Here is a 21,344-nt window from a genome sequence, read left to right as displayed (position 1 = left end):
ATATTTTACAGGAGGAAGATTTTTTTTCATTATGCACTTCGAGAAAAAAGTCGAAATGTCGAGAATAATGTTGAAATGTTGAAATTAATGTTGAAGTACAATTTCGAGAAAAAAGTCCAAATGAATTTTAACTTTACTTTCGAAATTTTTACTTCATTCACAAAATTTCGACTTTATTCTCGAAATTGTCTTTCAACATTAATCTCGATATTTCGACTTTTTTCTCGACATTTTGACTTTTTTTTCAAATTGCACAATAAAAAAAAATCTTCCCCTCTCAAATATTTTTTCTCCTGCCTTGCCCTAATACTCTTCCATACATTTGTGGCTCAGCTTTCGAGTCCAAAACAAATTTCCCCAAGTGGGACAATCAAGTATATTGAATTGAAGATGATGGTGAATACATTGCCATCATCTAATCCATCCTCCATCACTATTCTGCAGCCGCGGCCAGAGAGGTCATTCACTCAGACTATCGACTGTTCTCTGCTGTAAAACTCCCTAGTAACTTGGTCGTTTGCACTATAGCCTCACATCTGGGAGATTCCTGGTTAAAATCTAATTTCAGGGGACTTTGCATGTCCTGGGTTCCTCCAGGAACTCCGGTTTTTCCCGACAGCCCAAAAGGTCAGTTGGTGATTGTAAATTGCCCAGAAGAGTGAGTGAGAGCATGCGGGTTTGTTTGTTTGCCATTGACTGTTTTCCAGTCCGTTAAGTTCTGCTTTTCCCTCTAAGAGAGCTGGGATTGGCCAGCTGATCCCGTGACTCTGAAAAGGAAGAAGTAGTAATAATGGATGGTTCACAGCTCGTATATCTCAATACCAAAGAAAATCTGACATAAAAAAGAGAGGGAAATCTGGATAACATTATAAAATGCAGTTTTAACCCAAATTAGTGGAAATTATCCAAGCTGATGGCAGAATTTGAGCAATACAGATGATTAAAAATAAAGAAAACAGAGTGAGAAACTCCACTTCTGAGTGGCGTTATCTGGTTGTGTCATTTAAAAGTAAATAATCCCGTCGCACTGACAGTTTGTGGCATGTAGCATGAGATTTCTAAAAGCAGTCTCCCATAAAGGCCTGAAAAGCCTGATGGGCCAGTGTTTGAAACACAAATAAAAGCAACCAGTCAGAGGAATGCAGGGCAGCGTGTCAGCAGCAACATATCATGATCACCCAAGCATGATGATACAAACCCTTTTCATTGTTATTATAAAGATATATTTGTCTCCACAGCTTTGAAATGACCTTTTTTACGTGCATCCTCACTGCCCTCTGTCTGTGTTACTGCCCGATGAAGGTTTTTGGATGCAGTTGCTTCTGTTTTCGTGTATTTTCAGGATTTTATAGAGGACGTCTTTCTGCTTTCACTGAAATGCTCCGCCGTTTGACCTTTAGTCAGTTGGCGACTTTGTCTTCTGACTTGAGGGGTGTTTTGTACACTTGACCTGGTTTCTTTGTGAGACTTTGACACGGAGAAGGAGACGGTAATGTTTACAGCCAACAGGAGGGTGCAGGTATAGTAATTCACATGTGTCCAATACCAGTTTCCATGTTCTTGTTTTCTGCTTTGGAGTCTTTTCTACCTATACTGGTGTATAATAAGAAATCCAAAGATAAAACAAGAAAAATCCCAGAAGAGCCTTTTGGATTTCAAGAAAAAACAATTTAGGACTTTTTTCTACCTCATCCCGGCAACCGCCCCAGGGGTTTTTAAGCTAAGTAGGGTCTTGAAGGTTTCAAGGACTTGAGAAAGATGTTTTCCCATCAACAGCAGCCCTGATGCTGGCGTGACGTCCTGACAGCACCTAGAGAAACGGCCTCCTGGAATGTTGTTTGGGACCTCCTCCTGACCAACTTCCCGTTCACCGTGTTCATTGCCACTGCACACACCTGTAGGGAAGTAGAGATAAGAAGCAGCGTGAGATCAACAGAGTAAAGAGAAAGAAGGAACTGGCATACCAGACAAAGCCGCAGAGCTCGTCTGATCATCATGTTTTCGTCCAAACCGGAGGAGCAGCTAAGCCAGGAGCTGAGCTGTCCCATCTGCCTCCAGCTCTACCTGGACCCGGTGGTTCTCCCCTGTGGGCACAACTACTGCCGAGCGTGTATCTCCAAGTCTGCCGACCCCACGGGCAAGATACTCCCGCGCTGCCCGGAGTGCCGCGAGGAATACCAGGGCGTCGGTTCCCTGCAGAGAAACTTCAAGCTCTGCAACATCATTGAGGGATACCGGGCCACCGCAGCGCAGCTGGACGGCCGGACGGCCGGCAGCGAGAGGGAGAGGAAGGTTCCCAGTGCACCGCTGGACAGCCAGACGCCCGAGATGGAGACGGGGATGGAGACGGAGATGGGGAAGGCCACGGTTTTCTGCGACCACTGCATAGACGAGCAGACGCGAGCGGCGAAGACCTGCCTGAAGTGCGAGGTGTCGCTGTGCTCCAGGCACCTCCAGCGACACCACGAGAAGGAGTCGTTCCGGCTGCACGCCGTTGTGGAGCCCCAGAACGAGGTGCGGCCGAGGAGCTGCCCCGTCCACTTCTGCCCCCTCGAGTACTTCTGCTCCGACGACATGTCGTCTCTGTGCACCAAGTGCTTCGTTGAGGGTCATCACAAGAATCACGACGTCCTCACCTTCAGCGTGGCCGAAGAGGAGATGCGGCGAGCCCTGGAGACGCGCAACAAGGTTTGCTCTTCCAAGTCCACCTTGGTGCATCGTGATGTCTTCTATAATATCTCATACTGCTTCAATTTTTTTTCTGCTTCAATTGATTTTGCATTTCAATTTTGCATCTCATGTGCAAAGGAAATTTTTTTTTACGAAATTCTTTACGAAATTCTTTCAAGACCGACTTAAATGACTTCAGCCGTTAAATTGTTAATCCTGTTTTGATTCCTTTAGTTTGCCGCTCTTCTGCACGTGGGCGATTGCACTTATCAATGCTACAAAACTTTACTTTATCTTTACTTTATCTTAAATTGCATTTAAGATAAAGAAAATGCTTCAAAAATGTATAAATACATAAATTAAACCAAATCCAATGGGAATTGTGCATTTGAACATCATTAATCTGTGATGAATCATTATGAGCCCAGTTGGAATGAAATACAGGACTGGCTCAGAAAATTTGAATATTGTGATAAAGTTCTTTCTTTTCTGTAATGCAATTTAAAAAAACAAAAATGTCATACATTCTGGATTCATTACAAATCAACTGAAATATTGCAAGCCTTTTATTATTTTAATATAGCTGATTATGGCTTACAGTTTATGATTAAGATTCCCAGAATATTCTAATTTTTTGAGATAGGATATTTGAGTTTTCTTAAACTGTAAGCCATGATCAGCAATATTAAAATAATAAAAGGCTTGCAATATTTCAGTTGATTTGTAATTAATCCAGAATGTATGACATTTTTGCATTACAGAAAATAAAGGAATTTATCACAATATTCAAATTTTCTGAGACAGTCCTGTATAATATCTCATACTGCTTCAAGAGAACAGAAAAACTAGCAACATTTGATTTTGCATCTCAAGCGCAAAGGAAAGACCGACCTAAATGACTTCAGCCGTTAAGTTGTTGATCCTGTTTGGATTCCTTTAGCTTGCCTCTCTTCTGCACGTGGGCGATGGCACTCATGAATGTTACAAAATAAACCACATTTAAGATAAAGAAAATGCTTTAAAGATTCATAAATACATAAATTAAACCAAATCCAATGGGAATTGTGCATTTGAACATCATTAATCTGTGATGAATCATTATGAGCACGGTTGGAATGAAATACATGAACATTTTACCAAGCAAAAAGGAGTTCATTGTATACTGTATATGACCTTTTTTTTAAGAAAGAATAAAAGTAAAGAAAAGAAAAAGAAAAAAAACACTATTCAATAAAAAACTGATTACTGAGATGTCAAGGTGACTTTCCATTGCTATAAAGGGAAACAATGAGGCAAACGTGACACTTTTTTATTTTAATAATATGCCTTGTGTCTATCTGATTTACTGGAATTATGTTTTGAAATGGCTGAATGCCAATAAAAATAAAACAATCCTGAGTGATGAGTCAGGATATTTGAACACGACTGACTGGAATTACATTTATGCGGAAGCGGTGCAGATAAATCATTCTAGCTGTGTATTTATGTTTTCCTTCTGAATCAGTGAATCTTACGTGAGAATATGTTGCGTTCTCTTGAAGAAAATTAAATCCAGTTGTTCCAGTTATTCTCTTCTTTTTATATAAAAAACAAAAGATGCATTGGATGCGTGTCTGCAGGTTATTTTCAGCAGACTGCAGCTGACGGAGAGTCTCCTCAAGAAGACGGTGGAGGAGCAGGGAGCGTCCGAGGCTGTCGGGGACAAAATGGTCAACAAGGCGGCGTCCATCATGGACAACATGGCTGCACTGGTGGACAGGTGATATAAACATACAAACACCTGCAAGTGTTTGTGTCTGTCTTAAAATGTCACACCGCAACTGTGCACCATGTAGTTACAAGACTTTACAGAGACTTTACAGTCTGTCACATAAATCTTGCAGAAGAGAGGAGATGAGTTAAGTCAAGTTTCTGACTCAACATCCTAAAACCACCTGACAAGAATAAAACTAAGTGGCAAAAAAAAGAGTTTTCTTTTTCTGTATCGCTATGGTATTTTGATTATCACGTCACAAACATGTCTCTCTAACCTCAGAAAACTGTGCCAGCCTTTGATAAAATCTCCCCATTCCCTTAAAGGCCACATAAGTAACTTTAATATTTAATTTATACTTTGATATCTGCCGAATGCATGTGTTTTTATTTTAAACACACACACAAAATAAGGTACAGCCACTTCCACTGGTAGGTTTCCGCGAGATTTAACAGCCAAATGCAACTGTGCAACTCCATTACGCTGGTATTTTTACTAGATTCTACCTTTTTTTATTATTGATGTGTTAGCTTTACCTGTCTGAACAAAATCTCACCTGCTGGAAGAAAATGGTGTATTTTGAAATGATGAATGTAGAGACGAATTGGGGGGCTGGTGTTGCTGACACATGAAACCTGATCCATACTTCTGCATAGCAGCTGTGTATGCAGGTTACGCACGGTCTCTACGCCGCCATTGGCCTTGATACATCTACGTTTCTGGCTGCATCGCTCTGTGATGACACCACCGACCACTAGATGGCAGTATGGAGTTTCTTTTGTACACTGAAAGTCTTTTTTTCTTTCATGTACCTTCCTTTTCTCATCAAAAATGGCAGAGCAGATCTTGTTGGAGCTTATAAAGGTGGAACAGCAGTCAATTTTAATGCATTTAATGCATTTCTCGCAGCCTGCAACCACGCGAAGCAAAGTTCAGTTGGGGAGAGTTGCGCTTCAGGCTCTGCCGTAGGCTCACACCTATGCCACAGCTACGCCCTTGCTTTGAAACAGAAGCATAAATCAGCCTTTTGTCAGGTTACAAGCCTGATAATCCATGAGTGCCATGTCTGTAGCTCAAGGCCAGCAGTCAGCCTCACAACCAGCAGCTAAACAACAAACAAAAACCACCTGGAGTCAAAGAGAAAGAACTACTGAATGCTAATATTTGCACTAAAGCTGTAATGTTGTTGTATCTATATTGTAGCCGTTAACGTTGTATCACAACAGCATCATTGAGACATATTTTTACCGTCATAGAAATGCCTTGTGGGGTGATTCTCACGATATACCGCCCCCATCTGGTCTGGAGGGATATTGTTACATATTGTGCCATCCAATAATCGTTCAGACCAGCTAATAAAGCTGTTTAGATGTACTGTATGTGCAGTTAAAGATGGGGTAGGGGATTTCTGGACGACATCTCATCCGTTGACACCTTTGAGAACCCCCACCGCTCCACACCTATCATTAAACAAACATCAACCTGCAATAATAATCGTTATGTAACGTCTAGTCTCATATGAGGAAGTACTTCATACATACCTGGGACCCATTCCACAAATACTCTGCATGCTGAGTTATTTTTGCACCCATGAGAACCTATATTTACAAATATTTTTAAATTCAGATGATATTTACAGTTTTATTCATTACGATAGTTCAAATTACATGTATATTTTTATCTTTTATCCCATGTCTTGCTAGTTTGTAATATTCTTCTTTATTTACTTTTACTTTTTCTTTTTTTAATGTACTGTACATGTGAACTCACGTTTTTACTTATCAGAATCAGAATCAGAAATATGTTTATTGCCAAGTAGTTTAACACACACAGGGGCGGCAGTAGCTCAGGTGGTAGAGCGGGTCGTCCAATGATCGGAAGGTCGGCGGTTCGAATCCCGCTCTGTCCCAGTTTGCTGTCGTAGTGTCCTTGGGCAAGACACCTTACCCACCTTGCCCCGTGTGAATGTGTATGAATGTTGGTGGAGGTCGGAGGGGCCGTTTGGCCCGATATGGCAGCCACGCTTCCGTCAGTCTGCCCCAGGGCAGCTGTGGCTACAATGTAGTTTACCACCACCAGAGAGAATGTGTATGAATGAATAATGATTTCTGTAAAGCGCTCTGGGTGCCTTGAAGGGCGCTATATAAATCCAAGTCATTATTATTATTATTAGTTGTGGTGATTGGTGCAATACAAAAGAGCAAATAATATTAAATGAAAGCCGGAGTAATAAGTCTGTAGGAAAAAAAAAAGGTTTATTTTTTGGTGTTGTAAATCTGCTCCCTTCCATTATTATCTGGTACCAGAATTTCCCTTGGGATTAATAAAGCTTTATCTTATCTTGCCTTGCCTTGAGCCGTCATAATCCCACTTCATGTGTTCGGAGGCTCCTCCCCCTGTCTGTGATTGGCTGGAGCAATGTTTCCTATCAGTTTTTGTTTGTTTTTGTTTCAGTCGACAGAGCCAGAAATGTGCATGACGACATATTAACACAGTGTTCTCATTAGTTTGGCAGCTCATGGATGGTGTTGTATTTACTGAATAAAACAAAAACCTTTTTCTGGTTTTGAAAGTGTATTGAATCACTTACCCTACCTTTAAGTTACCAGTACATAAAGATGTCAAAAACTGCATTATATTGATGGTAGAAGACTTTACTATACTTGAATTTGAACTGAATTTAACTTTAAATTTGATGATTATTGATGACATTTCACACAAGTTTGAATCCCTTCTTTTCAATAGTGACCATGTGATCATGCCTTTAAGTGGCTCTGTGATGATGGGGGAGCGACATGTTCAGCATTTACCGACTTCTCACCAAGTGAAAGCTGGGATGAGTTCCAGCCTCCAAGAATCTGAACGAGGTTTTAAACATGGATGAGAAATGAGGAGAACATGCGTCCAGATCATTTATCCACTCCCGCGTCATGTGTCGTGTGCAGGTACAGGGAGCGTCTGCATGTGCTGCTGGAGGAGGAGAGAGGGCAGCACAGAAAAAGCTTGAAGTTTGGAGTGAGCGCGCTGGAAGACCAACAGCAGCAGCTGCTGGACGCCCACAGGAGCGCCACGAAGGTCCTCGCTGAAACCGACACGTTCGCCTTCATAAACAGGTCCATCAAAGCAAATATTCCTCAAATAACATTAATCCCTTCCCTACATGTGTGTTTTGAGTGTACTGCTGCTGCACAAAGTGAATTACCCCATTGAGGGACAAATAAAAGGATAATCTAATCTAATGTAATCTAATCTGATCTAATCTAATCTAAAGGTTTTGTTTTATGATTGAGAGCATATATACTGTATTATTTTCTATTTTTTTAGTTGACTACCAGCTCACAAACATAATAAACACAGTCTTGTCACTCTGTTTGGGGTCCACTTAGGTCTCAAAATGTGTCTTTCAGTGGGCATTTTTGATTTTCGTGCCACTGTGACATCACAAATCAAATCAAATCAATCTTTATTTGTATAGCGCTTTTCATACAAATAAAAAATGCAACGCAAAGCGGTTTACATAAAACATAAAACTTCCAGTTACTTCCAAGATGAAACGAGAGTATTTCGTTTGGAGTGACAGAGAAGTGGAGTTACGTTTAAGTGTGACTTTAGAATATAAAACAGGTAAAATACAAGAAAATATTGACGGTGACCAAACTCTGTTTACAAGCAAACGTGAAAACTGAGTTTTTGCAAATCTCCACTTGTGCCGGAGTTTTCAGAAATGATCATTTTTGGTGACTTTAAAGCAGCACTATGTAACTTTTCCACCTTAATATCATATTTCCAGTCATTGTGATGGTACATCAACTTCCAACAGGTTTAATGACACCTCTGTCATGGTCTGAGGGGTCTGTATCACCTCCACTGGCACTATGTAACTTTGAGGAACATGGTAGGAACCCTGCCACACTAAAAAAACTACACATTTTTACGGCTTTGACTGCTTTACGGCATATGTCACTCAGCAGAAGCTGGTATCATGGCCGAAGCAGCGGAAAAAAACAAGAAAATAAAAGTTTTATCGGAGGAGGCGAAAAAAAGAAAGCGGGATAGTAACAAGCTAAATGCCCGGACAAAAAATTTTTTTAAAAAAATGCGCGGACAAGAATAAACATTGGCCCGGCGTTCACTCGCTGGCGTGAGATGAAAGACGAGGAGGGATGTCCGACCGATGGGGATTTATGGGGATAAAACAAGAGACAGAATTGTTATGATACAAATGTAAATGTAGAGTTCTATGTTCAATAAGAATCAAAATTTGTTTTCACATACAGGGGATTCGTCTTGGGTTCAAGTATTTTTCCGGCAGTCAGCGCTGGTGCTCATGGGAAATGTAGTGTTCTTTCTGGTAAAGCACTACCACTTTTGTCCAAAGGAGCCGCCAAACTAAACAAAAGCTGAAAGTTACATTGTGCTGCTTCGTTTTCGTGTAAACGAACGGCCACGACACATGAAAACGCCACCGTTTTTGCTACGTGTAAACGGGGCCTCAGTGATTGTATGAAGAAAAATGTATGCCATATGTGTCTAAATTCTTTTTTATTTTCTGTCCTGTGTAGCTTCATGATGATTGAACAGAAGCTGAGGGAGGTCGTCACAGGCAGCGTTCCCAACAAAGTCGCCCTGAAACCTACGCTCAACACCAAGCGCTTCCAGACAGGCCTGAAAACCCAAGACTTCCGCTCCGACATGAGCCTCCTCCTGGACTCGCTCCACGTCCTGCTCAACCCCCTGGAGCTCACCTTCAACGTGTGCACCACCCACCCCAACCTGCTGGTGTCCAGCGACCTGCGCACGGTGCGGTGCGGCAGCAGCAAGCAGCCGTACGTGGAGCACTCGGAGCGCTTCACCACGGCGCCCCAGGTCATGTGCAGCCAGAGCTTCTCCAGCGGCGAGCACGTGTGGGTGGTGGAGGTGGGAACCAGCTGCATGTGGTCCGTGGGCGTTTGCTACAAGAGCATCCCTCGCCGCGGCGACCACAGCCGCCTCGGACACAACTCCCTGTCCTGGAGGCTGCAGTGGAAGAACAGCAAGCTGACCGTGTGCACGGGCTCCAGCAACGTGGCCTTGGGAGAAATGCCCGGCCAGCCGGTCAGGATCGAGGTCGCGCTGGACTACGAGGGGGGGACGTTAACGTTCCACAGCGTCAAAGGTCGCCGGGAGCACCTGTACACCTTCAGGGCCGCGTTCAAGGAGCCGCTTTTCCCAGCGTTCAGTATTCACTCGACCACTACGGAGTCCTGGATCACACTGCACAACGGGGTTTGAGAAGTCGTTCATTCTGTCTAATGCAGGGGTCGGCAACCCGTGGCTCTTGAGCCACATGCGGCTCTTTAGCGCCGCCCTAGTGGCTCCCTGGAGCTTTTTCAAAAATGTTTGACCTTTTTTTTTCCTTTTTTTCTTCTTTTTTTTCCTTTTTTTCTTCTTTTTTCTTTGTTTCTCTTTTTTCTCCTTTTTTTCTTCTTTTTTTTCCCTTTTTTTCTCTTTTTTTTCTTTTTTCCTTTTTCTCTTTTTTCTTTTTTCTTCCTTTTTCCATTCCTTTTTAATCTCAACATTTCGACTATTTTCTCGAAATTTTGACTTTTCTCTCAACTTTTTTCTCAAGATTGTACTTCAACATCAATCTCGACATTTCGACTTTTTTCTCGAAATTTTGACTTTTTTCACAAAACTCTGACTTATTTCTCGACATTTCGACTTTTTTCTTGACATTTCGCCATTTGCCTTCATTCTAAGGCTTATACAAGACTTTTCATTTTTTGCGGCTCCAGACATATTTGTTTTTTGTGTTTATGGTCCAATATGGCTCTTTCTACGTTTTGGGTTGCCGACCCCCGGTCTAATGTATAAAAATTCTAGAAACATCTTCTCTTTGTACATCAAATGTCTGAATGAAAATACACTTAAACAATCTAATGTATGTCTTCATGTATTTCTTTTTTTTGTTGAGAAAAATCTTTATTCAAGTTAAAACAACTATAGACAATCAGAGCAAACAGAGCAAACAGAAACAGGCACTGGGGAATAAAGAAATGTTACAAAGTAAATACAAAAACATTTATTTAATTTCAATTACAAATCCTTTATATGTAGAACAATATAAGAAATATATACATTTAAGGCACTTCTTATTCACTTTTTTGTTTAGCATCGGTTTCGGTATCAATGTAAGGATTGAACTAATTTGTATGAAAACATTGAAGTTTGGGAGGGACTTGGAACACTTACTTTTGTATATATGGAATTGATACAATTGTTTTATGTACTAGCCTAATTAAGTAACATAAATTAAGCATCTTAATCATACAGGGATATTTGTTCATAAATCATTTTTATTCTTGATTTTGCTGTTTTTTATGGAATAAGTAGATTAATAAAAGTTTTCCACAAATGTATTAGTTATGTGGCTTCATCCTGAGATGCCAACACTGACCATTTTGCCATTTTGTATGTTTATTCAATATTGTGTGTCTTTGTGTACAGTAAACCTTGACCCGCATGATTACTGACGTTTGGGATGAGCTTTTGACATACTTTGTGTTTATGATACAAATAAACTGTGTTTGTCTCTTCGCAAAGTATTAATGCATATATTGTGGGGATATGTGGAAACTTTCCACATATCCCCAATATATATGCATTAAGATTTTGCGGTGGAAAGATACGTTTTTTTTGGTATGTTGTTGGTTTGCAGCAGATTATCTACTTGAATACGCTTTAGCCCATGACAGCGGGGTTGCCAGGTTTGTACAAAAAGGCGTTAAATCAACGTGACGCTAATTAAAATCTTCTTAAATATTTTTGCAAATACTTTAGACTAGAAGCTTTAGTTAATTATTTTAGTGATAGTAAAGCCATGCTGTAGTTTGTATCCACATCCCTGAGAGTTTTGATTGATTGATTGAAATCTTTATTTCGAGCATACAGGGAAAAAAACAATTACACAAAACAACAACAAAAAAAAAAGAATATAAATAAACAGTCATTAAACAAAATCAAAGGGAAATAAACCTTCATGCCCGAAAAGGAGTAGGAGGAAGTAAAAAACTTATGAAGTTATACCCCTGGTTTCTATTTCAATTTTGCTTGAAAATAAAAACAGGAAAAAATATAACAAGCTTTACTTTATCAAAAAAGTTATACCTGTTATTACCTTTATAAAAATAGTACAGCACTTCATTGCAATATTATACCTGAGCTTTATAAATATAAATATACTTGAGCATTATAAATAAAGTATATACCAGAGCAATTATAAATAATATACATATACAACATATATATATATATATATATATATATATATATATATATATATATATATATATATATTTTTTTTTTTTTTTTATATATATATATATACAGGACTGTCTCAAAAAATTAGAATTTTGTGATAAAGTTCTTTCTTTTCTGTAATGCAATTAAAAAAACAAAATGCCATACATTCTGGATTCATTACATCTCAACTGAAATATTACAAATCTTTTATTATTTTAATATTGCTGATTATGGTTTACAGTTTAAGATTAAGATTCCCAGAATATTCTAATTTTTTGAGATAGGATATTTTAGTTTTCTTAAACTGTAAGCCATGATCAGCAATATTAAAATAATAAAAGGCTTGCAATATTTCAGTTGATTTGTAATGAATCCAGAATGTATGACATTTTTGTTTAATTGCATTACAGAAAATCACAATATTCTAATTTTCTCTTTATGTTGAATCCCCTGTCTGGAAGAGTTCGGCGTGTTTTAGCTGGATCTGGCAACCCGTGTCCCATCTGTCATTGGGCAGGACCTTAAGGAATAGTTGAATTATTCCCCGCAAGATCATTGAGAAAAATAAAAAAGCTGACACACACATAAGAGCAGAAGTCATGGGCTCGGGAGAAAGCACCACCAGGAGAGTGTCGTTCGGCGTGGATGATGAAGACAGAGTCAGGATCCTGCGTGGAGTCAAGGTAAAGCGTGAATTGTGGTTCTGCGTTACATCGACGCAGAGCCTACGCCGTAGGGTTACGCCGTAGTGTTCGCGTCGACGCGCAACCTACGCCGTAACCTACGCGTAGGTGTAACGCAGAACCATAAATCAGCCTTAAGGCTAACTAGCCGGTAGCTCGCTGGTAGCTCCAAAACACGTGGATTTGTCTGTTTATTCACAGTTTAAGGGACGTTTTCCACCTGCAACATGCACTGCAGATGAACCACTGAAACTATTAAGGTGCAGAAGGATGATAGGCTTGACAAACCAGCCCAAGGACACCTATTTTCCTTCAGGGGAAACATTTATTTATAAAAGGTTATTATCAGCAAAGTAATACATGTATGAGTTGACAAACAAGTCTTAATAAACATTTAAAGTCTGTTGTTTAATTCGGCTCAGATGCTATCCATCTCCTTTTTAAATAAATCACATATTTTTGACAATTCATGTCCTCTTTGGCACTTGCCAGCAGCTCAGTGTAAGGTGAAACCAATGTGTGTGTAAATATATATATATCTATATATCTGTGTTATACAGCTTTGGAAATGTCAGTTGTATAGCCGATATACCCTTGCTAAAGAAACAAGAGATTTGCATTCGCTCTGGTTATTGTCAGCAGAGAGGATGTTTAAAAACAACCACTCAGGAGGTTTAATTGTACAGTTTTTGAATGAAGTTTGGTCGCTGTTGCTCGTCTCGACGGTGCTGCGTTCAGGTGCAGGCGTTTGTGTCGGAATTCACACGAAAACCATTCCTTGCATTATTTTAAATGACAGAATATGAACCCATTTCAGAAGAAAAATTAACAATGATTACAGGACTGTCTCAGAAAATTAGAATATGTGATAAAGTTCTTTATTTCCTGTAATGCAATAAAAAAAAACCTAAAATGTCATACATTCTGGATTCATTACAAATCAACTGAAATATTGCAAGCCTTTTGTTATTTTAATATTGCTGATTATGGCTTACAGTTTAAGATTAAGATTCCCAGAATATTCAAATTTTTTTAGATAGGATATGGGAGTTTTCTTAAACTGTAAGCCATGATCAGCAATGTTAAAATAATAAAAGGCTTGCAATATTTCAGTTGATTTGTAATGAATCCAGAATGTATGACATGTTTGCATTACAGAAAATAAAGAACTTTATCACAATATTCAAATTTTCTGAGACAGTCCTGTATATTGGTGTAAATGAAATGGTTTAGCAGGAAATGTGTGGCCTCCACAATCTAATTATTTTAAATTAAGTATGTTTTGTTTACAGTCATTGATCTTCTGCGAATTTCCTTCCATGCAACTGTGTTGATAATATAAGATTTTCTTGCTGGATGTGATTTTACTGTTTTCATTGATAGTTTGTTTGTTATGGAACGCTGAAAAAGTCAAAATGTAATAATTAATGTATTAAATCATTGAATAATATACAATGGAATAAATACAATTTGAAATACATAAATATATAATTTATTTAATATACAATTAAATAATTAAATGTATCATTAAACAATTAAATGGTGAACATATTTCATTGGCTATACATTAGTTGAATTGACAGTTTAAATAAAATCAGGATGTGCTTCAGCCAATGCAGGAACCATGTAATAATTAAATGTGTAATGAAATAAAGAAATATATATCCAATGAAATATTCAAAATTGTATTATTTAATGACACATTTAATTGTATATTAAATTAATTAGATATTATGTATTTCCAATGTTATTTATTTCATTGTACATTTATTTAATGATTGAATTAATTATTTATTTAATTTTGACTGTTTCAGTATTCCATATTTTGTTGCTATTATTAGTAGTAGTAGTATTATTGTCATTTTGAATATTATTGTTGTTTTAATGAGTCATGTGGCCTAGTGATGTAATGGTAGCCTATACTTGGTGCTTTCTTCGCCTGTTGTATGATTTATGCGATAAGTACGGTAGTCTTTTGACATCTCCATATACAGTAGGTAATGTCAGTAATGGTTAATACACTCTAAAAAATAATTTCTAAGAAAGTTAGGAAAAAAAAGTCTTGTTTTAAGAAAAACAGTCTAGCTTGTTCTCAAGTGACACGTACACCGGAAGAGTAATTTTTATTTTATTTTTCAAAATAAAGGACAATTCGGCCAGATTTTGGAATATCAGACCTATAAGGAACTGTTTTGTAGTGCAGTGTAGTTTTATTCAAATTTCCTACAGGACTTGAATGCGCTCTAACACCATGCTAACGTCCTTCAAGCAAACCTGTCAACTGTAACAGTTAATAGAATATATTAAAGTAAATAAAGCAAGAATGTTATGTGTTTTTTAGTTCTAAGTTATTGTGAAGTATCCAGTTTATTAGAAATATCTGTAATAATCAAAAACAACTGAACCTCTCAGATAACCTTGTGTGCTAGCCCCGGCTGCACATTCAGAAGTTGTGAGTCACAGAAACAGTGAGTCAGTCAGCGTGTGGCCTGTCGTGGTTTTTGGTGTAGCTATGTTTAATCCACACATGCAGACGACCGAATAACACAGTTTTAAAGTGATTGTTTTCCTCGCGCCAAAAGGTCGTGCCAATTAAAAACAAGCCCACCATGTAATGTGTTCGCCCTGATTCATTGTGACTCCAGTTGTTCAGTTGTCCAGTTGTCCAGTCCTGCATGCACACGTCTTAATCAGCTCTTTATTTTCCCGTCAGCTGTCGGAGGATGTTCTCCAGAGGATGAGAGGCGTGGCCAACATTCCTCCGGAGGGCTCATCACCAGCAGGGTCCCAACAAGACAAAGGTACCATCACCTCAAAATGTACCTTCCTTAAAAACTAATGTTGCTCTCAGATGAGGCTGACCGGCCTCATCGTTGCCAAAGGTTCACCATTTCACCTTGACTTTTGTTAATCGCTTGAAATGACTACAACATTTTATTTAACCAGATCGGTCCCGTTGAGATACAATGACCTCTTTTTCAAGGGAAGCCTGGCCAAGACAGCAGTTAGAGAAACATTAAAAGTGCAACAATTTAAAAACAGACACCACCAACTCACTCAATACAATAAATAAATAAAATACTCAACACTCAACAAGATAAATAAAAATGTAGTAGTAGTAGTAGTAGTAGTTTATTTTGTTTTGGTCATTTACATTTAGATATTTGCATATCCAAACTGTATATGTATACACACAGGTATATATATATATATATATATATATATATATATATATATATATATATATATATATATATATATATATATATATATATCTTTTTTTTTTTTTAGACCAAAAAGGTATAGGCTGAAGCCTCATGGCTTATTTTGCCTATCCTTTTCAACAAAAGGCAGACTACAGAAAAGGAGAAAAAAAAAAAAAAAAAGATACTAATAAGAAGAAAACGAAACAAATGAACAAAACAAAGAAATAATAAATATATAGTTGGATTAAGGTATAGTTTCTGTTAGCATATCAAGACAATTTATATTAGTGTTCTATATTATTTTAGATTTATAATTTTTTTCAATTTGTAAATTTAGCTCCTTTTTTTTAGTTTCTTATCCAGGCGGTTCCACAGTTTCCCCCCTTCGACACTGATACATCTTGACATTTTATTTGTTCTTGGCCATTTCTGCTCAAAAATGCCATAGCCCCTTAGGTTGTACCTACTTTCCCTCACCTGGAACAACTCCATGTGTTTTTTTAGACAGTTAGGGTTTGGATTATGATGTGTGCTTTGGATCATTGTAATAGTTGGAATAAGAAATTTCTCTTCATTTTAAGATTTAAAGCATTTTTTTTGTATTTTGTGTCTTTCAAATAAAAGACAATTTTTTCCAGTCATATGTTCCTCATTCAAGGTTTTAAAAAAAATACTGCTATAATATCGTATCGTATCGTTATCGTGACCTCAGTATCGTGTATCGTACCGTATTGTGAGATTAGTGTATTGTTACACCCCTAGCTTCAGCCTTTCTCTCGTTGGTCCAAAACACATTTTCTCATAAGATTTATGGGGGTTGAATGATCAAGACACACTTTCTTTTTTGTGAGAAGCAGTTTTCATCTTGCCATTCAACCCCACAGATTTGTGCAGAATACAGGAGACGGTCGCATGCAAGGAGCAACCAGAACCTGCCAGAAGTCCTGAGGTTCAGACTACAGTATGAGAGTCAGAACCACGTGGTTCTGCAGGAGCTCTCTGTGTTAGGAGCTGCTGCCTAATCAACACATGCTGTATGTAAATGTTTTCTCTGGAGCAGCGATATCAGCGATACGCCTCCTTCGTGACGGCTGTGCTGTTTGCATTCCAGCTCAAATGGTCCTTCACGCAGACGCCCAGAATCCAGAGTCTGGGATCTTCTCCAGACTTCCCCCCTGCCGGTGTTCATGGCGTGATTGTGCATCTTTATCTTCCTGAAGTCTATGATTGTGTCTTTTAGCCTTGGCTGCGTTTAAGTTTATTTTCCATGAATCACGCGAGAAGTCTCTCCGTCTCATCCCAGGAGGGGAACTCCTCCCCTCCAGCAAGAGATGAGCCCCCACAATGAGACTGATCTGCCAAAAAACTATAAAATTCCCTCCTAAATCCAAACGTGTCGGGGAAATTAGGCATTATACAGCATCAATTCATCTCTGGTATCAGACATTACTGTAACCTTAATTTATAATGGACCTCATGTGGACAGTATTTCTCTAAACCCCCGAAGAGCCACAGTTTATAATTGGGCCTGTGTTGAAATAATCGATTTTCCGATTCTAAATCCATTCTCATATTAATTCCTTAAAATCGATTCCTATGTCTACATCGATATTTTTTAATTTTTTTTATTTTATTTATTTATTTATTTTTTCCATCATTACATTACAACTTTTGGTATTTTTTGTTTATGCCCAAAAAAAGGAATGTTTTGTTGGACACGAGAATAACTGGTGCCTTGTTTTTGCCTTTAAATATGTTTAAAGGTATGAAAACATTAAAGTTTTCAGTTATAATTGCATAAATTGTCTATATTTAATTGCTTTATATACTGTCTTGGGGTGAGATTTGCATAAAATGCTAAAAACCAAATTCTCAAAAATTAAAAACTGAAATACACAGAAAATGGAAAAAATTAAACTGATTTCATACGCCTCTGTTTCCTCCCTGTATCTGTTTGGTAATTCTGTCCCACGTTGTTTCTGAAAGCAGTTCTATCAGCATTCTGGGAGCTGATTGGTCCTTACAGCATCATTAGCTGCAATACTTGCTGTTGAATCTCAATATAATACTAGTATTAATATGTTGCATAACTACACAGTCATATTATTCATGCAACAGCTCAAAAAACAGTTTTAATAACACTAACCCAAATCAATATCGGAATCAAATCTTGATAATCGATTCTGAATCCTAAGAATTGGAATCGATTCTTGACATTTGAATCGATCCCCAGCCCTATGTATAATATTTCCATCTTCTGAAGGAGCATTTCTCTTAGATGTCTCCTCTGTCTCTCCAGGTTCCTCTCGCACCAACTCGGGTTCCCAGTCCAAGCCTCAGCCCCGGGCCCAACCCGGATCCCAGTCCAGCAAATCAGCGTCCTACGCCAAAGAGGAGCAGAGAAGGTGAGTAACCTGACTCATAATCGGTACACACATCACATTTGATGATTAAAAACCACCATGAGGTCGTATTAGTTCCAGTAAGGAGTAAACTATGTCTCTTATCTGGTCAGAGGTCATTATCAACCACACTTTGACTTCATTTCTATGTATTTATGTCTGAGAATGATGGTGATTTAGTTCTCCTCTGTGTTGTTTGTGACTTGTGTGACTGAGTGAGTTGTGTCTATTATGAATGAATGAATGAAATTTATTCAATCATGACAACACAAAAACAACACAACACCAAAAAACATTGTGCACAGCATTAGCATTTCGCACAAAACCAATAATCATGTGTTGAACAAGGACTGAAAAGGCTTAGGCAGAAGCAAACTGCTTATAAAAGCCTATCCTACAGTATATTACCAACTTTCTTTTTTTTTGGCTACCGACCTCCAGAAAAGAAAAGAAACAACAGAAAAGCAAAGAAACATTATCAGATAGTCAATCATACTTATAAGCTTCAAAAATAACTTTACAAACCATTTTCTTAAAAACCAAAAGAGAATGAAATGTTTTAAAATTTATGTTGGCATCATTCCAGAATTTAACTCCAGTAATGGAGACGCATCTCCTTTTCATAACTTTTTTAGCTTTTTGTACAGTAAAATTGCAGACACCTCTAAGTTTTGTTTGCCATGTCTGTTTATGTATTAAGTGTTAATTTGTGTGTTGTGTGTATGTCGGACCCCAGGAAGAATAGCTAATGCTGTTGCTAATGTGGATCATAAATAAAACAAACAAACTTCACCTCTGAATCATGAAAAAAAGGGGCAGAACACATCTCTCTTGATTCCTGTCCTTTCCGTCTGTCTTTCCTTCTTTAAAAACCTGCCCTGTCTCACCTAAATGAGGAACTAAAAAAAAAAGAGGAACTAAAAAAAAAGTAGCTCAATTTACATATATAAATCTAAAATAATAGATAAATATAGAACACTAATATAAATTATCTTGATACGCAAACAGAAACTTTACCTTAATTATTACCAACTATATATTTATTATGACAAGCTATTGCTTAAATATCTAAATATCTAAATTATGCTGTCCTCAATCGTGAGTGACCACATTTATTTTCTTTTTCTTTGTTCATTTTCTTTGTTTCTGGATTCATTACAAATCAACTGAAATATTGCAAGCCTTTTATTATTTTAATATTGCTGATCATGGCTTACAGCTTAAGAAAACTCAAATATCCTATCTCAAAAAATTCGAATATTCTGGGAATCTTAATCTTAAACTCTAAGCCATAATCAGCTATATTAAAATAATAAAAGGCTTGCAATATTTCAGTTGATTTGTAATGAATCCAGAATGTATGACATTTTTTTTTTTAATTGCATTACAGAAAATAAAGGACTTTATCACACTATTCAAATTTTCTGAGACAGTCCTGTATATGCAAATATCTTTAATGTAAATGACCAAAACAAAATAAACTACTACTACCTACGAGGATGTCTGGACCAGATAACGTGGCCAGGGGCCTTCAGATGGTTTTACCCCCCAGGAACCTGTAATCCCACAGGGAAGACACGCCTGCAGACGCAGCATCACAAATCTCTACCAATCCTTTTAAACTGCCAATCAGACTGGAGAAAAGGGTTAACGGGTGCACTGATTAGCTGTTTATAAGCCAGAAACGCTCCTTCCAATTGGCTTAACTGCTGGTGGAAGTGGTTCACTTAGAGTGGCGGAGCAGGGGTGATGCTCAGCCAACCGGGTTTAAACTTCCGGTACTTCTAGAGCAGCTTTGCACCCAGCAGAAGTCCAACATCCTGTGATTCCTCCTGAACCACAAGGAGAGGATACTTCGGAAGATGAGCAGGTTTGGCACAGTGTTTTTGTTACTTTGGAATGGGTGGATTCCTGGAGGCTGCTGATGGGCAGAGCTAACGGCTCCTGAACGTGCTCGGCTCTTGTTACCATAGACATGTATATGTAGACGCCCCATGGAGCTGCTGCGATACGTCAACGTCAGCCATATTGGATGTGGCAAGACTGCGCTGGAAACTAATACAAGTAAATTGATTTATTTTCATAAAGGGCCTTTCTACAAAGAAATGTACGTTTTACGTCTCATTTATTCATTCACACACGCACTAATATACTTGGGAAACAGTTCGGCAGCAAATATAATATATTTAATTTTCTCAGATGGCAAAAATACACATAAGAGTAATTCATAATTCAGTAATTCATCAACAAAACATATTTTAAATGTTTCAAGTAACAACCATTAATGGTGTTATTTTATTGTCGGAAAAAATTGTTCAAATGTTATTTTATTGTCTGAAAAATAGTTCAAATGTTATTTTATTGTCTGAAAAATGGTTCAAATATGTTATTTTGTTACTTGAAAAATGTAAAATATGTTTTGTTGATGAGAAAATATGTTTCTCTATTTTTCTTATTTTTGTGAGGGGGGATATATATTGTTTTTCGGCACTACCTTGTTCTCTATAGCTGATATAACATGAATTACTCCTATGTGGGATCAATAAAGTTCTTATTTTTGCCATCTGAGAAAATTAAATATATTATATTTGGTGCCTAACTGTTTCCCAAGTATATTAGTGCGTGTGTGAATGAATAAATGAGACGCAAAACGTACATTACTTTGTAGAAATGCGCTTTATGAAAATAAGTCAATTTACTTGTATTAGTTTACAGCGCAGTCTTGCCACATCCAATATGGTGGCGACGTTGACGTACGGCTCAGCACTCGATGGGGCGTCTACGTATATATATGTCTATGCATGTTACCAGCCGGACCCACGCACATTTCTTCAGAAACCTCGGTCAAGAAGAGCAAAATATGGCTACAAGATGAATCGTCTTTTTCCTCTTTGAAACTATTCCTCCCTCCAGATCCCTGCAGCTTCCTCTGGACCAGCTGGTGCTGGTGGTGTCATCTTTGATGGCGCATTTGATGGAAAAACTGTGGAAAAATTACCACAAAATCTTGTACTGGAAATATCTTTGAAGCTAAAAATGTACCACGTTAAATAGAAGCAAAACATCACCGGGCTACTTTTTCCATTCCTTCAGCTCTGATTGCATACAAGTTTAATTTTCCATTACCATGGGATTATTTTCTCTTTTCTGGGGTCCAAGGAACCCCGGGTTTAATTAACGAGTGGCTGTTACATACACCACATGTTGGATCTGAGTATTTAAACTTTAAACTGTGGATATTGAACAGAGAGAGATATTTGACTGATTATTGAAGAGTTAAATGAAGTAAATCAGTCGCAAATGTTTAAATGACTAAAGATGTTTGATTGCAATCTTTTTCAATTGCAAA

The 21,344-nt window shown here is 37.9% G+C and overlaps 2 protein-coding genes across 3 annotated transcripts in view; both read left to right on the top strand.

The window, feature by feature from the left end:
* The first annotated feature begins 1,879 nt into the window (after window positions 1-1,879).
* LOC133456577 (E3 ubiquitin/ISG15 ligase TRIM25-like) lies at window positions 1,880-11,020 on the top strand. The gene is made up of 4 exons (XM_061735073.1): window positions 1,880-2,688; window positions 4,290-4,429; window positions 7,369-7,536; window positions 8,986-11,020. Exons 1-4 carry the CDS (start codon window positions 1,996-1,998, stop codon window positions 9,692-9,694), a joined length of 1,710 nt encoding a protein of 569 aa, XP_061591057.1. The 5' UTR covers window positions 1,880-1,995; the 3' UTR covers window positions 9,695-11,020.
* A 1,150-nt stretch (window positions 11,021-12,170) lies between these two features.
* The window catches only part of chchd6a (coiled-coil-helix-coiled-coil-helix domain containing 6a), a 158,827-nt gene continuing 149,653 nt past the window's right edge, over window positions 12,171-21,344 (top strand). Inside the window, exons 1-3 of one of the 2 annotated variants that reach the window (XM_061736807.1) lie at window positions 12,171-12,387; window positions 15,101-15,188; window positions 17,893-17,998. In XM_061736807.1, the coding sequence (XP_061592791.1) occupies window positions 12,304-12,387; window positions 15,101-15,188; window positions 17,893-17,998 (278 nt within the window). In that variant the 5' untranslated portion in view covers window positions 12,171-12,303. The remainder of the gene's footprint in view (window positions 12,388-15,100; window positions 15,189-17,892; window positions 17,999-21,344) is intronic. The other variant, XM_061736808.1, reaches the window with a different exon arrangement.

The sequence above is a fragment of the Cololabis saira genome, chromosome 12, assembly GCF_033807715.1.
Source record: "Cololabis saira isolate AMF1-May2022 chromosome 12, fColSai1.1, whole genome shotgun sequence".
Classification (NCBI taxonomy): Eukaryota; Metazoa; Chordata; class Actinopteri; order Beloniformes; family Belonidae; genus Cololabis; species Cololabis saira.
This window is presented reverse-complemented; position numbering and strand designations above follow the sequence as displayed.